General features: G+C 45.5%; 1 protein-coding gene and 1 pseudogene across 1 annotated transcript in view; both read right to left on the bottom strand.

Annotated features, from left to right (window-relative positions):
- Positions 1–9,659: 9,659 nt before the first annotated feature.
- On the bottom strand, positions 9,660–9,866 carry LOC144493203 (U2 spliceosomal RNA; annotated as a pseudogene).
- Positions 9,867–10,164: 298 nt separating this feature from the next.
- The window catches only part of LOC144492481 (hypoxanthine-guanine phosphoribosyltransferase-like), a 60,301-nt gene continuing 57,022 nt past the window's right edge, over positions 10,165–13,443 (bottom strand). The window contains exons 10-11 of the mRNA XM_078210550.1: positions 12,290–12,378; positions 10,165–11,451 (exon numbers count right to left, since the gene is read on the bottom strand). Of these exons, the coding sequence (XP_078066676.1) occupies positions 11,389–11,451; positions 12,290–12,378 (152 nt within the window). The 3' untranslated portion in view covers positions 10,165–11,388. The remainder of the gene's footprint in view (positions 11,452–12,289; positions 12,379–13,443) is intronic.

The raw sequence follows: 13,443 nt of genomic DNA, 5'->3' as shown, positions 1-13,443 counted from the left end.
ATTATAAAATCATAGATTCATAGAATCCCTACAGTGCAGAAGAATGCCATTCAGCCCATCAAGTCTGCACCGACTAAATTCCCACCTTGGCCCTATCCGCATAACCCTACTTATTTACCCTACTAACCCCCTCCCCCCCCCCCCCGACACTAAGGGCAATTTTGCATAGCCAATCAACCACACCTGCACATCTTTGGAGTGTGGGAGGAAACCGGAGCACCCGGAGGAAACCCACGCAGATGCGGGGAGAACGTGCAAACTCCACACAGAGAGTGACCCAAGCCGGGAATCGAACCTGGGTCCCTGGCGCAGTGAGGCAGCAATGCTAATTAACTATTAGCCTGCATTCTCAGCATGTGCGCTACCCGGTGCAGACAAATCAGCATTGTGTGAACAGAGCTGAGTTCTAAACATACCCCCTAAAAGAAACATGATAAAAATACATTTTTAAAGGCACAGTATCGTCACACCTATCAGACAAACAAAGGACCTTCTACCATCCTGGTACTCAATGCTTCCTTTAAACTGAGTGAGTGGGTGAGCAGTTATGCATCAACCTTGAATGTACCGCACAACACAATAAATGGGCTGTGTACAGCAAAGAAAAGTTTAAGTGAACTCTGCTGGTACTGCAAAACCATCGGTTCACCCGAGCCTGATACACTCAGACCAGATGAAAAACAAATATCTGAATGGTTTAGGATGTGAAGATTGAGTGAGCTGTTGAATTCCCGTGGCTTTAGGTGTCCTGGAAAGAATGAGGCTCGTGCTACATAAAGCATTTCAACTGTACACTCCTTTAATAAACACATCACACTCCATCTTTCTCGCAAAGTCTTTAATTGCAGTTTCTCAGCCACTGTGCTCCAGCAGTGAACAGTATCGATATAGTGTGTAGGTGGTTCATAGCTAACGAGCTTATGGATGGATACCTCGAGATGCTTTGCTGTATCCGGTTTGGATTTCTAGTCTCGTATCGTCTCCACTCTTCCAGCTTGTGCGCATCTTTCTTTCTGCCAAAGCCCCAGCTCCTTTGCAATGTTGGTATTAATGACACTGTGCCTGCAGGTCCCGAATTTATCCTGAGCCTCTGGTTTGTGAAATTACTGTTTGTGTCCCAGTGTCAGTCGGAAGTATTCCCTGCTTGGTGTGGTCTCTGTCAGTTCAGAGTGGTGATAATTTCCTTTTGTATAAACACTAGTTTCTAAAGGTTGAGATGACAGTGTCAGCGTGCTAGATCACAAACCCCGAGGTACATTAAGAATCCAGGCTAGACCCGCAGCAATTTTCTATTTTGGCATAAATTTGGGGAAAGGGTGCTTCACCTTAGGAGTGATTCCACTGACAAATTACAGATTTTTTCATCAAAACAAGTTTTATTCATGACACAGTTTAATTATACCTTTGACAAATTGAAACAGTTCAACTCTTACAAAGAGAACAAAGAAAAGTACAGCACAGGAACAGGCCCTTCGGCCCTCCAAGCCCGTGCCGATCATGATGCCTGAACTAAATTTAAAAAAACCTTCTACCCTTACTTGGTCTGTGTCCCTCCACTCCCTCCCTATTCATGTACCCATCCAGATGCCTTTTAAATGTTGCTAATGTGCCTGCTTCCACCACCTCCTCTGGCAACACATTCCAGACACCCACCACCCTCTGCGTGAAAAGCTTCCCCCGCACACTTCCCTGTACCTGCTCTTACTCTGCGCTATGTTTATCTCAGTCTCACTTTCTTTCCCAGTCTCTACACTTGCTGGCCTGCTGTTCCAGTTCCCACCTCCCCGCCACTCTAATTTAAACCCACCCGAACAGCACTAGCAAACATCCCACCCAGGATATTGGTGCCCAGCCCCCCCCCCCGCCCCCCCCCCCCCCCCCCCCCCCAGTTCAGGTACAACCCGATCTTCTTCTACAAGTCCCACCTTCCCCAGAAGACATCCCAATGATCTATAGAGCTAAAGCCCTCCCTTCTATACCAGCTCTTTAGCCACATGTTCAAGTGTACTCTCTGTTCCAAGCCTCACTAACACGTGGCATGGGGAGTAATCCTGAGATTACTGCCCTCGGGGTCCTGTTTTTTAGCTCCCGACCTAACTCCCTGAATTGTCTTTGCAGGGCTTCTTCCCTCTTCCTTTGTCATTAGTGTCAATGTGGGCAATGGCATTTGTCTGTTTACCCTCCTGTTTCAGGATGCCCTGTACCCGCTCAGAGACATCCAGGACCCTGGGACCATGGAGGCAACACACCATCCTAGAGTTTAATTCGTGGCCTGTCTATGTCCCTGACTATTGAATCTCCTACTACGATCACTCGCTTGGGCTTTGCCCAACCCTGCTCTATAGCAGAATCAGTTGTGGTGCCACAGGCCTGGCTGTAGGCTTGCATCACTGAGCAGTCTTTAAACATGAAAAAAAAACTTTTAACTTCCAACTTATTACCATTTTCAGTTCCAATTAAGCAATATTTTTCTTAAAAGACTTAAACCTCTCTTTAAAAATCGTTAGCAAATTCAGGGATACTTGCTTTGACTTAGGTTACTAGCTTTGAAGCTCCCAAAGAGATTTTGTAGAGAGAGAAAGAGAGCTGCTTGTTGGCTTCTATCTTTAAACAGCTCCCTCCAGCAATTCCCCTTTTTAAAGTGAAAATGAAACTGCTTTTCTGCTACAAACCTAGCTTCTCCCATTTCAAGTGTCACATGTCCCCACCCTGTATACCTAACTGACCTTATTGCTTTAATCAAAATAACACCCCGTTAAGCCTTCTGCTCGCTAAACATTTACTTGGTTAAAATAAGTAATTATCCTGCTTTCTCAGCATCTGCTGTATTCCCACCAGACAAACCAACTGCTTGTAACAAAACACTGAATCTTAAAACAGTCCCCCTAAACATAAAATATATTAACTGCACAATATTGTCACAATAATTATATCCACTCAGTTCTAGCATCATTCAAGTGAATCTTTTGTTTTGCACCTTCTTCTTTCCTATCCTCTGTAATTAAAAAAAAAGACAGCTGACATAAGTCTGTTTGAATGGCCTTCCCCAGCCCCCTATTACTATCTACACCCTCCAATGTTCCTTGCCTCTCAACCCATCATGGAGGACAGTCATTCACTAAGGGCCTGGCTTATGGAATTATTTCCTTACCTGACTCTTTCTGAATCTCCCATCCCACCTTCAACCACCACCCCTCCCGAGAGAGAAATTTTAAAAAACTTTTCTGCTCAAAACGCCTTCAGTCTCCTCCATTTCTATTTCTCTTACACAACATCCCACCCATTTGTTAAGCGCCCAGAGATTTTCAGTGGGGTGGGTAAGGTATACTGGGAGCTCTCACCTGCCCTAATTTTGACCCATGAACTGGAACAACCCCAGAAAACAATGAAAACAAGATTTGCCAATTGAGAGGACCTTGTAGCTTCACCTCAAAGAGGGCAGAGGGGGGGCCTTAGTTATTCAAAGGACAGCACCTCTGACAATGCTGCACTCACGCAATATTGCACTGTGAGTCTCAGCCTCAGATTGTTTGTGCTCAAACCTCTGGCGTGGGACAAAAAAAACCTCCTGACTCAGAAGCGAGAGATCTACCCACCGCCCATGGACGTGAGCCTGAAATCTAAATTCAAACTCAATGCAAATGATCTTAAATTTTAACACTAAATTATTCATTTGCTGTGTCACTAATAATGAATTTTTCAATTACCTTCAGGGCCAAAAGAAAAATACAACTCGATGATCTGATACTTAAGAAAGAGTTTGGAGGTTTGGAAATAGCAGAGGCTGTGTGGTTTGAGGGGAATGGGGGAGAATAGGGGGGAATGACATCGATGAAGATGAACATCTCGCCAAGGCCATCCCCAAACCCCCACTTCTTGCCTTCAAACAACCGCACTACTTCAAACAGACCATTGTCCGCAGCAAACTACCCAGCCTTCAGGAGAACAGTGACCATGACACCACACAACCCTGCCACAGCAACCTCTGCAAGACGTGCCGGATCATTGACACGGATGCCATCGTCTCACGTGAGAACACCATCCACCAGGTACATGGTACATACTCTTGCAACTCGGCCAATGTTGTCCATCTGATACGCTGCAGAAAAGGATGTCCTGAGGCATGGTACATTGGGGAGACCATGCAGACGCTATGACAACGGATGAATGAACACCGCTCGACAATCACCAGGCAGGAGTGTTCCCTTCCAGTCGGGGAACATTTCAGCAGTCATGGGCATCCAGCCTCTGATCTTCGGGTAAGCGTTCTCCATGCGGCCTTCACAACACACAACGCAGAATCGCTGAGCAGAAACTGATAGCCAAGTTCCACACACATGAGGACGGCCTCAACCGGGATCTTGGGTTCATGTCACACTATCTGTAACACCCACGACATGCCTGGGCTTGCAAAATCTCACTAACTGTCCTGTCTGGAGACAATACACACCTCTTTAACCTGTGCTTAACCCTCTCTCCACTCACATTGTCTCTACCTTTAAGACTTGATTACCTGTAAAGACTCGCATTCCAACCATTATCTTGTAAATTGAGTTTGTGTCTATATATGCCCTGTTTGTGAACACAAGTCCTCACTCACCTGATAAAGGAGCGGCACTCCGAAAGCTTGTGCTGCCAAATAAACCTGTTGGACTTTAACCTGGTGTTGAGAGACCTCTTACCGGGAAGAAGGGAGACAGGGAACTATCGACAGGTAGATGCTGAATAATGGTGTGAGCTCCCTCTGGTGGATGCTGCCTGGTCAAGCTGGTTGGATGGGAAAGGAGCCCAAGACTATTTTTTTCTGTGGCTGTGTTTGCTGTCATCGCCCTGCACGTGCAGCTTGAGTGCGTTACTCCATGACATCATCGCGAGTGACACGGTAGGCAGCAGCCAGGACCAAAAATGGCGTTGCTCAAATCATCACGTTTTTGGTAGTGGGTGCCCTTAGGCGGCAGGGTGGCACAGTGGTTAGCACTGCTGCCTCATAGTACCAGGGACCCGGGCTCAATTCCTGGCTTGGGTCACTGTCTGTGCAGAGTCTGCATGTTCTCCCTGTGTCTGCGTGGGTTTCCTCCGGGTGCTCCAGTTTTCTCCCACATCTGAAAGACGTGCTGGTTAGGTGTATGGACCATGCTAAATTCTCCCTCACTGTACCCAAACAAGCACCAGAGCGTGGCGACTAGGGGATTTTCACAGTAATTTCATTGCCATGTTAATGTAAGCCTATTTATGACAACAAATACATTTTATCCAACCTCACGGAGTTCTTAACGGTTCCAAAAAGTTAACACAATAGTTCCAAATCCAATGGATGGATAAAATACCCAAACTTACATATGTCTTAAATGTATTGAGTATTTCTGCCTCTCCCACCCTTCCAGACAGTTTGTTCCAGACATCTGCATGGGTTTCCTCCCACAGTCCTAAGATATGCAGGTTAGGTGGATTGGCTATGCTAAATTGTTCCTTAGTATCAGGTGGATTAACAGGGTAAATACATGGGGTTACTGGGATAGGGCTTGGTTGGGATTGTTGCCGGTGCAGGCTTGATGGGCTGAATGGCCTCCTTCTGCACGGTAGGGATTCAATGATAAAGTTATCAATTCCTGGCAATAGTCTCGTAAACATCCTCTGCACACTTTTTATGTGTTTATATCCATCTTGTCATGCAGTGACAAGAAATGTATACTGTATTCTAGTTCCAGTCTAACCAGCATAACCGCACAGCCCACTAAAATACAGTACACATTTCTCCATTTCAGCCTTTTGTGGCTTTAGCTGCCTGGACCCTAAGTTCTGGAATTCTCTCCTTAAATCACACTGCTTAAAATCCACCTCTTTGACCAAGCTTTTGACCTGTTTCCCTTCAAGTTGTGCTCTCTGATGTTGCTGGGCTCAAGTCCCTTGATGGCCATTCTGGGAAAGTAGCCTGGTTGCCCTTGGGCACACATGGTGGCACAGTGGTTAGCACTGCTGCCTCACAGCGCCAGGGACCAGAATTCGATTCCCACCTTGGGTTGCTGTCTGTGCGGAATCTGCACGTTCTCCCCGTGTCTGCGTGGGTTTCCTCTCTCAGTCCGAAAGACATGCTGGTTAGGTGCATTGGGCTATGCTAAATTCTTCCTCAATGTACCCGAAACAATACTTTTCACTGTATACTAATACATGTGATAATAATAAATCAAACAGGCACCGGAGTGTGATGACTAGGGGATTTTCACAATGACTTCATTGCAGTGTTAATGTAAGCCTACTTATGACCCTAATAAATAAACATTAAAAGTTTTATTTTCTGTTAGGGACGGTCAGGGACGATCAAATATTGCCTCGTGTGGCTGGACGCAAAGTAACTCTCTTGTGAAATGTTGGGAGGTTTTAACATGTTAAAAGTGTTATATAAATGTTATTTAATGAGCTCCCACACAGCTGGGGGTCAACCACAGTTCAAACCCAAAAGTGAAAAACTCCTCTGAGAAATCAGTGCATAGGGAATCAAGTAAAATTCTTTAATTTGATTTTCCATTATCCACAATATGTTCTCACATTCTTCATACCGACAATACATTCACACATCTACAATTTACATTTCCACATGTCTATTAGTACTATAGCAGAGCAGAAATAAAGAATTTGTATTTATATAGCGTTTTGTCATGTCCTCAGAACAGTTTTGAAGTGTTTCACAGCCAATAAACAATTTTGAAGTAGTTATGCGGTTACGAACAGCAGCTGATTTACACACAGCAAGATCCCACAGCCATCAAATAAGACGAGCGATCAGTGGATCTCTTATCGGCAGACAGAAGTAGCTTGGTTCCAGCACGTCAGACACGACTGTTCGATTTTTGCGATGGGATCTTTTTAATGCCCATGTCAATAGCTAGACAGAAAACTGTTTTGACCTCTACTGAATAAAACAAAGTTCAGGGAGGTGACAAATGCACAGTGAAGGGTGTTTTAAGGGACTTTTGAGAAATACAATGGGACATGTGGGGCAAGGGGTGTTATGGCTAGAAAATAAAAATATCAAAACAACTTAATATGGAAGTCAAACATATTGCACTATGTGTTGGTATCTGCACGTGGAGGATAAAAATACATCACTTTTTAAAGATTTTTTTTGGTACCTGTCAATACTTTATTTCTAATCAAAAAAGCCAATTCAAATTAAGTTCAATCATGGTCCCCACATGAAGGACAAACCAAATCCAAGCTGACAAGATATTGCATCCCAACTTGGGCTCGATCAAACAAGATCCAAGCTGACAGAATGAGGCATTGCACCCCCTACTGGGTTAATCTAAAGCTTCACCTTAGCCGAAAGGCTGAGAGGGTGTTGAAACATTGCGTCAGGTAAAGCCTCGGTTTAACCTCACCGGCTACCTTGATCCTTTACTGCACCTGAGTTTAGGTAAACCATGATTGCCTGATGGGGCGGCACGGTGGCACAATGGTTAGCACTATTGCCTCACAGCAAGGGATCCGGGTTCAATTCCCGGCTTGGGTCACCATCTGTGCAGAGTCTGCACGTTCTCCCCTGTCTGCATGGGTTTCCTCTGGGTGTTCCAGTTTCCTCCCACAGTCCGACAGACATGCTGGTTGGGTGCATTGACCAGAACAGGCGCTGGAGTGTGGCGACTAGGGGATTTTCACAGTAACTTCATTGCAGTGCTAATGTAAGCCTACTTGTGACTAATAAATAAACTTTAACGTTATTGCAGGCGTCAGCACACCCTCAATGCAATGAGCTAGCCTTGTCCCTGATCATGGTTTCACCCTTGCCATCACTTGTTCAGTAAACTTCTCACAGTCCAATAAATATCATGACACACATATGAACTCGTCCATGTTATTAACCCCAACACTGTTGATCAGCGAGTGTTTGCAAGAGCAAGCCACGTTAACATTCAGGACAGCGGTGTGTTTAAAAAGAATAATTCCCCAGTTTATAATACTCTTGATACAAGACTGACCAAAAAGGATGCATGAAGCTTCGATTTTCCACACCAGCCACTCCGAGGATTGCTAATTCAGTGCCCATTTGTCTTGATTTATAGACAATTTTCCTTAAGCTGTGGACTTCCACCTTTGTACTAAGTATGCCACAAACTGATCTGAAGTGTTAAAGCCAATACAGGGACTTTCATTTCATTAGCCAGTGTTTGAATGAATGCTAATGAAGAGTATGTATCCCATTGCAGTGTCAGTCCCTCCCGCACGCTGGGTAACAATTACAAACACAGAGTAAAAAATGCTGGAAAATCTCAGCAGGTTTGGCAGCATCTGTAAGGAGAGAAAAGAGCTGACGTTTCGAGTCCAGATGACCCTTTGTCAAAGTATCTGAGATTTTACAGCATTTTCTCTTTTGGTTTCAGATTCCAGCATCCGCAGTCATTTGCTTTTATTACAAATACAGCTTTGCAGTAGAAATGGTTTAAAATATTCACTGTTATGAGTTATGGACAGTCCTAGTTTCTTCAACCACAGCAAGTCTCTTACTGTGGATTTCTAATCTTTGCTGTACAGTAATCGGGATTATAGATACAGCAAAACTTCTTCAGCTGCTTAGTAACAGTGGCATCTGGAGGCTGTGTACAAGAACTGCACTCAATATTTCCCTTTCAAATTAAAGGGAGTAAAAATTTGAATAAGCTCCCCAAGGAAGACATATATGTTTAAGTTTAAAGTTTATTGATTAGTGTCACAAGTAGTCTTGCATTAACACTGTAATGAAGTTACTGTGAAAATCCCCCTGGTCGCCACACTCCGGCGCCTGTTCGGGTACACCGAGAGGCAATTTAGCATGGCCAATGCACCTAACCAGCACGTCTTTCGGACAGTGGGAGGAAACCGGAGCACCCGGAGGAAACACACGCAAAAACGGGGAGAATGTGCAGACTCCGCACAAACAGTGACCCAAGCTGGGAATCGAACCCGGGTCCCTGGCGCTGTGAGACGGCAGTGCTAACCACTATGCTATCGTGCTTTATGCCTTAAAGATGGACATTGCTCATACCGCCTGATGTAACCAACACACAAACACAATATGACAGTGGCTTGCTTTCAAAGGTTTAAATTCTACACTTAGTGAGGTTGGTTCCTTGCACAAAGTTTTGCCCAGCATTAAATTTAAGGATGCCTGACTTTTCCTTTGCTAAACTATAACCAGAGGTTCAGAAGACTGTTGTGGGCAGCGCAGTGGTTCGCACTGCTGCCTCACAGCGCCAGGGGCCCAGGTTCGATTCCAGCCTTGGGTCACTGTCTGTGTGAAGTTTGCATGTTCTCCCCATGTCTGCGTGGCTTTCCTCCGGGTGCTCCGGTTTCCTCCCACAGTCCAAAGATGTGTGGGTGAAATGGATTAGACATGGTAAATGTGGGATTTTGGGGATAGGGTGGGGCAAAGGGCCTCGGTAACTTACTCTATCAGAGAGTCGGTGCAGACTCGATGGGCCAAATGGCCTCTTCTGCATTGTAGGGATTCTATAATATGTGACTGCACAACCTTCCAAGCGCAGGACTGAGGGCCCATTTTTTTTTAAAATATACTTTTCCAATTCAATCAAATCAAATCCAATTCAGAGTCTCAACAAGTTGAGACATTTCAGATCCAGGCTGACAAGACAGGGCGAGCGACCAAACCACCCTGTCCTGGGCCTGATCTACATGAGCCAAGCTGATTGGAGAAGGGGGAGGATCCTCCTCCAAGACTTGAGCTCATTTGCATCTTAGCCAAAAGGCCGAGATGCCGCTTTTAAAAATTGCTTCATATGAAACATATGAAGCCTCAGCGTAACCTAATGACCTCAACCAAGTGCAGGCGATCCATACTACACTTGATCTTAGCCAAAAGGCCGAGAAGCGATTACTACACTTGATCTTAGCCAAAAGGCCGAGAGGGCCCATTGCCGTGCTGGCGGGCTCCATTCCATGAGCAAGATGTTAAACCCACCTTTCACTGAGGTGGATCTTAAACAAGCCCATGATACTCTTCCAAGCGAGATGACCTACCTGGCTTTATTTCGCCAACTCAGAAACAGATTACATTTATCTTGGTGATATTTGTGGGATCTGGCTGGTGTGGAACAGCTGCTGTATTTACCACCTGCTTTCAAAACAGAATGTTTCAACACTGCAAAGCAACCTCACCAGGAATCATTTTTAGTAAGAGCACACATTTTAATCCTTGCCCTAAAGGAACATTTGCGGACAGAGCATTTTACAGATTGATTGTTGACGTTATTAAAACCACTGCAACCATCGATAAAACTGAAAATTGTCGAAACAATTCAGGAGCTCAAGACGGTTTCTAATTTTATCCTCTCCTCTCCAGCAGTGACTCTGCCTGCTCTTGCTTCCATAAGATCAGTTCTGTGGCTTCACCAACAGAGGACAGGACGACAGTCGCAAAATCTTTCCCACCCAGCAGCGTCATGTCAGGAGGGTCAGTGATCTGGGCCTCTGCTTAATACTCGCAGGGACGGCGAGCTGCAGGAGAGTTTCAGCTCCCCACAGTGCCACTGCCCCAGAGAAGAAAGGGCAGTGTGTGTGTGTGTGTGTGTGTGTGTATACGTGCGCACCTCAGTGTCAGCGCCTGATATAACGCCAACACAACTCACTGCAATAGCAGTCAACCACAGTGGCAGCAACGTTATCTTTGACAAACTAGCAATTACTAGCAGCAGGTCAAAAGCTTCCAGAAAGAGAAAAGGCCAGGGTACGTTGAGGCCAGGCTGACAGCCAGAAAACCCCCCCCCCTTATAAAAACGCAGGATACAAGAACAGCCACAAACTAAAATGCCAGCAGTCTCGGATGCTTGTCCCTGTGAATGGGTTTAATAGCCTAATCTTGGAATATTAATCTCTTGTGAAATGAACCAGCGGCCTCACCTGTGACTTTTCCAAGCTATGCCACTGTTTCAGTTCACCCCCCCCCACCCCACCCTGCGTTTTCCCTTTCCAAAAAAAAAAATCAGCTGCTGGGTACTGCCTGCACTTCAAGTCATCTTGACTCGAATTCTTTTAGCAGGCAGTACAAAGATCATGACGCACTCACCATTAACCACAAAGACTTCATTCTCTCTTATAATACTTCCTTTTTTAAACGGCTACTTTCATAGAACTGGAATCATTCGATATCAAAATCCTGAGAGAGGGGGGCGGGGGGGGGGGGGGGGGGGGGGTGGTCCCTGAACAGCATTCAAGCTCAAGGACAAAAGAGTTTGAGGTAATCCTGGGACATTCAGCAGCTTGGAAGACTTCCCTGGCCCACCACAAGGTCTTCTCCTTGCCCCTTTTGTGCGTTTGTTGCATAATTGAGTGTTTGTTTGTTAGTTCGTTGTCCGCTTCATTCTACTGACGATCTGTTCCTCCATCACGTACCTCTGGCTACTTTGGAACAGAAGTAAATATCCTCAGTCCATGCATGGCTTGGATTTCATCTTTTAGCACCTGCAATAAGCAACAAAAGAACGAGAGAACTGGCATTTATAAAGCATCTTTCCCAACCTCAAGACGCTCTTTAGCAGTTTACAGCCAAATGTGCATTTTTGAAGTGTAGTCACTACTGTGATGCAGGAAACTTGACCGCTAATTACCACACAATAAGGTCATAGAGGTTTACAGCATAGAAACAGGCCCTTTGGCCCAACTTGTCCATGCCACTCGTTTTTTTAAAACTCCTCAGCTAGTCCCAATTGCCCACGTTTGGCCCATATCCCTCCATACCCATCTTACCCATGTAATTGCCTAAATGCTTTCTAAAAGACAAAAATTGTACCCGCCTCTAATACTCCCTCTGGCAGCTCATTCCAAACACTCACCACCCTCTGAAAAAATTGCCCCTCTGGACCCTTTTGTGTCTCTCCCCTCTCGGTCGGACACAGAATGGGAGAGTGACCAGAATCTGTTTTTGTAATGTTGAGAGATAAATACTGGAGGGAGATATCTTCAAAATAGTTGGAGAGCCAGTGGGCTCTCGGTTTAACATCTCAGCACCTCTGATGGTGTAGATCTCTCTCCGCACTGACAGGGTCAGCCTAGATTGTGCGCCCCAATCTCTGGAGTGTGACTTGCTTATAAAAATTGTTTCTGGGCATTTGGAAATCATCAGCGTGTCGTATTTCCTGTAAGGTGCACAGTTTTCACTAGATTTCGGCTAAACTGGAAACCGATTCTGGTTTAAGCTTTAATGCTAAGTTACACTGGGGCCTCACACTCACCTACCTCTCTCCCACACCCCCATCCCAGTTATTCATCATCCCACAGAGAAATGTAAAGCTGCCAATACCTGATTGATCAACTGGTGCTGCTGGATAACTCGCTTCCCTTTAAACTCAACGGACTCCACATGAACTTCATACATGGCCCCGCACCCGCCTGTGGGAAAGACAACATCACATTTAGTGCCTTCCTAACCTCAGTGTAATATAGGGGTAGCACACTGCGATCTGTGGATCGCCAGTGGCCTTAATGAGGAGAATTAAACAATTTTAAGCCAGGCCCAACTCTTCCTTATAGTCAGAATTACATCAGGAATAGAGTGGGATTGTGGGGTCTCAAATCCTCTCCTTACACACAAGCCCACACCTTTAAATAAAGACATTTCTTGCAACATGGGTGTCACAGGCAAAGCCAACATTTATTGTCCATCCTCCATTGCCCTTTAGGAGGTGATAGTGAGCTGCCTTCTTCAATGCTGCAATCAGTATGGTGAAGGTATTCCCACAGTGCTGCTACAGAGGGAGTTGCAGGATTTTGACCCTGTAACAAAGAACAAGAACAAAGAAGCACAGGAACAGGCCCTTCGGCCCTCCAAGCCTGCACCGATCATGTGTTCCTAACTAGACCATCCGTTTGTATCCGTCGATTCCCAGTCTGTTCATGTGGCTATCTAGATAAGTCTTAAATGATCCTAGCATGTCTGCCTCAACCACCTTGCTTGGTAGCACATTCCAGGCCCCCACCACCCTCTGTGTAAAATACGTCCCCCATATATCTGTGTTGAACCTTGCCCCCCTTACCTTGAACTTGTGACCCCTTGTGTTTGTCATTTCTGACCTGGGGAAAGCTTCCAATTGTTCACCCTATCTATGCCCTTCATAATTTTATAAACTTCTATTAGGTCGCCTCTCAACCTCCCTCTTTCCAGGGAGAACAACCCTAGCTTACTCAATCTCTCCTCATAGCTAATACCCTCCATACCAGGCAACATCCCGGTAAACCTTTTCTGCACTCTCACCAAAGCCTCCACGTCCTCAAGTTCCAAAGGAGGTCTTGTGGAGCAGTGGGTAGCATCCCTGCCTCTGAACTGAATCTCCTGGCTCGAGTCCCATCCCAGGACTTGATCGCCAAGGATAGGTATGTACTAACGCAGTCAAACAGGCTGTGTATCAACCTGCAGAACCCTTCCAATACGCCAATGGCAGGCAATAAGAATGAGAG

Source organism: Mustelus asterias, chromosome 4 (genome assembly GCF_964213995.1).
Source record: "Mustelus asterias chromosome 4, sMusAst1.hap1.1, whole genome shotgun sequence".
Lineage (NCBI taxonomy): Eukaryota > Metazoa > Chordata > Chondrichthyes > Carcharhiniformes > Triakidae > Mustelus > Mustelus asterias.
This window is presented reverse-complemented; position numbering and strand designations above follow the sequence as displayed.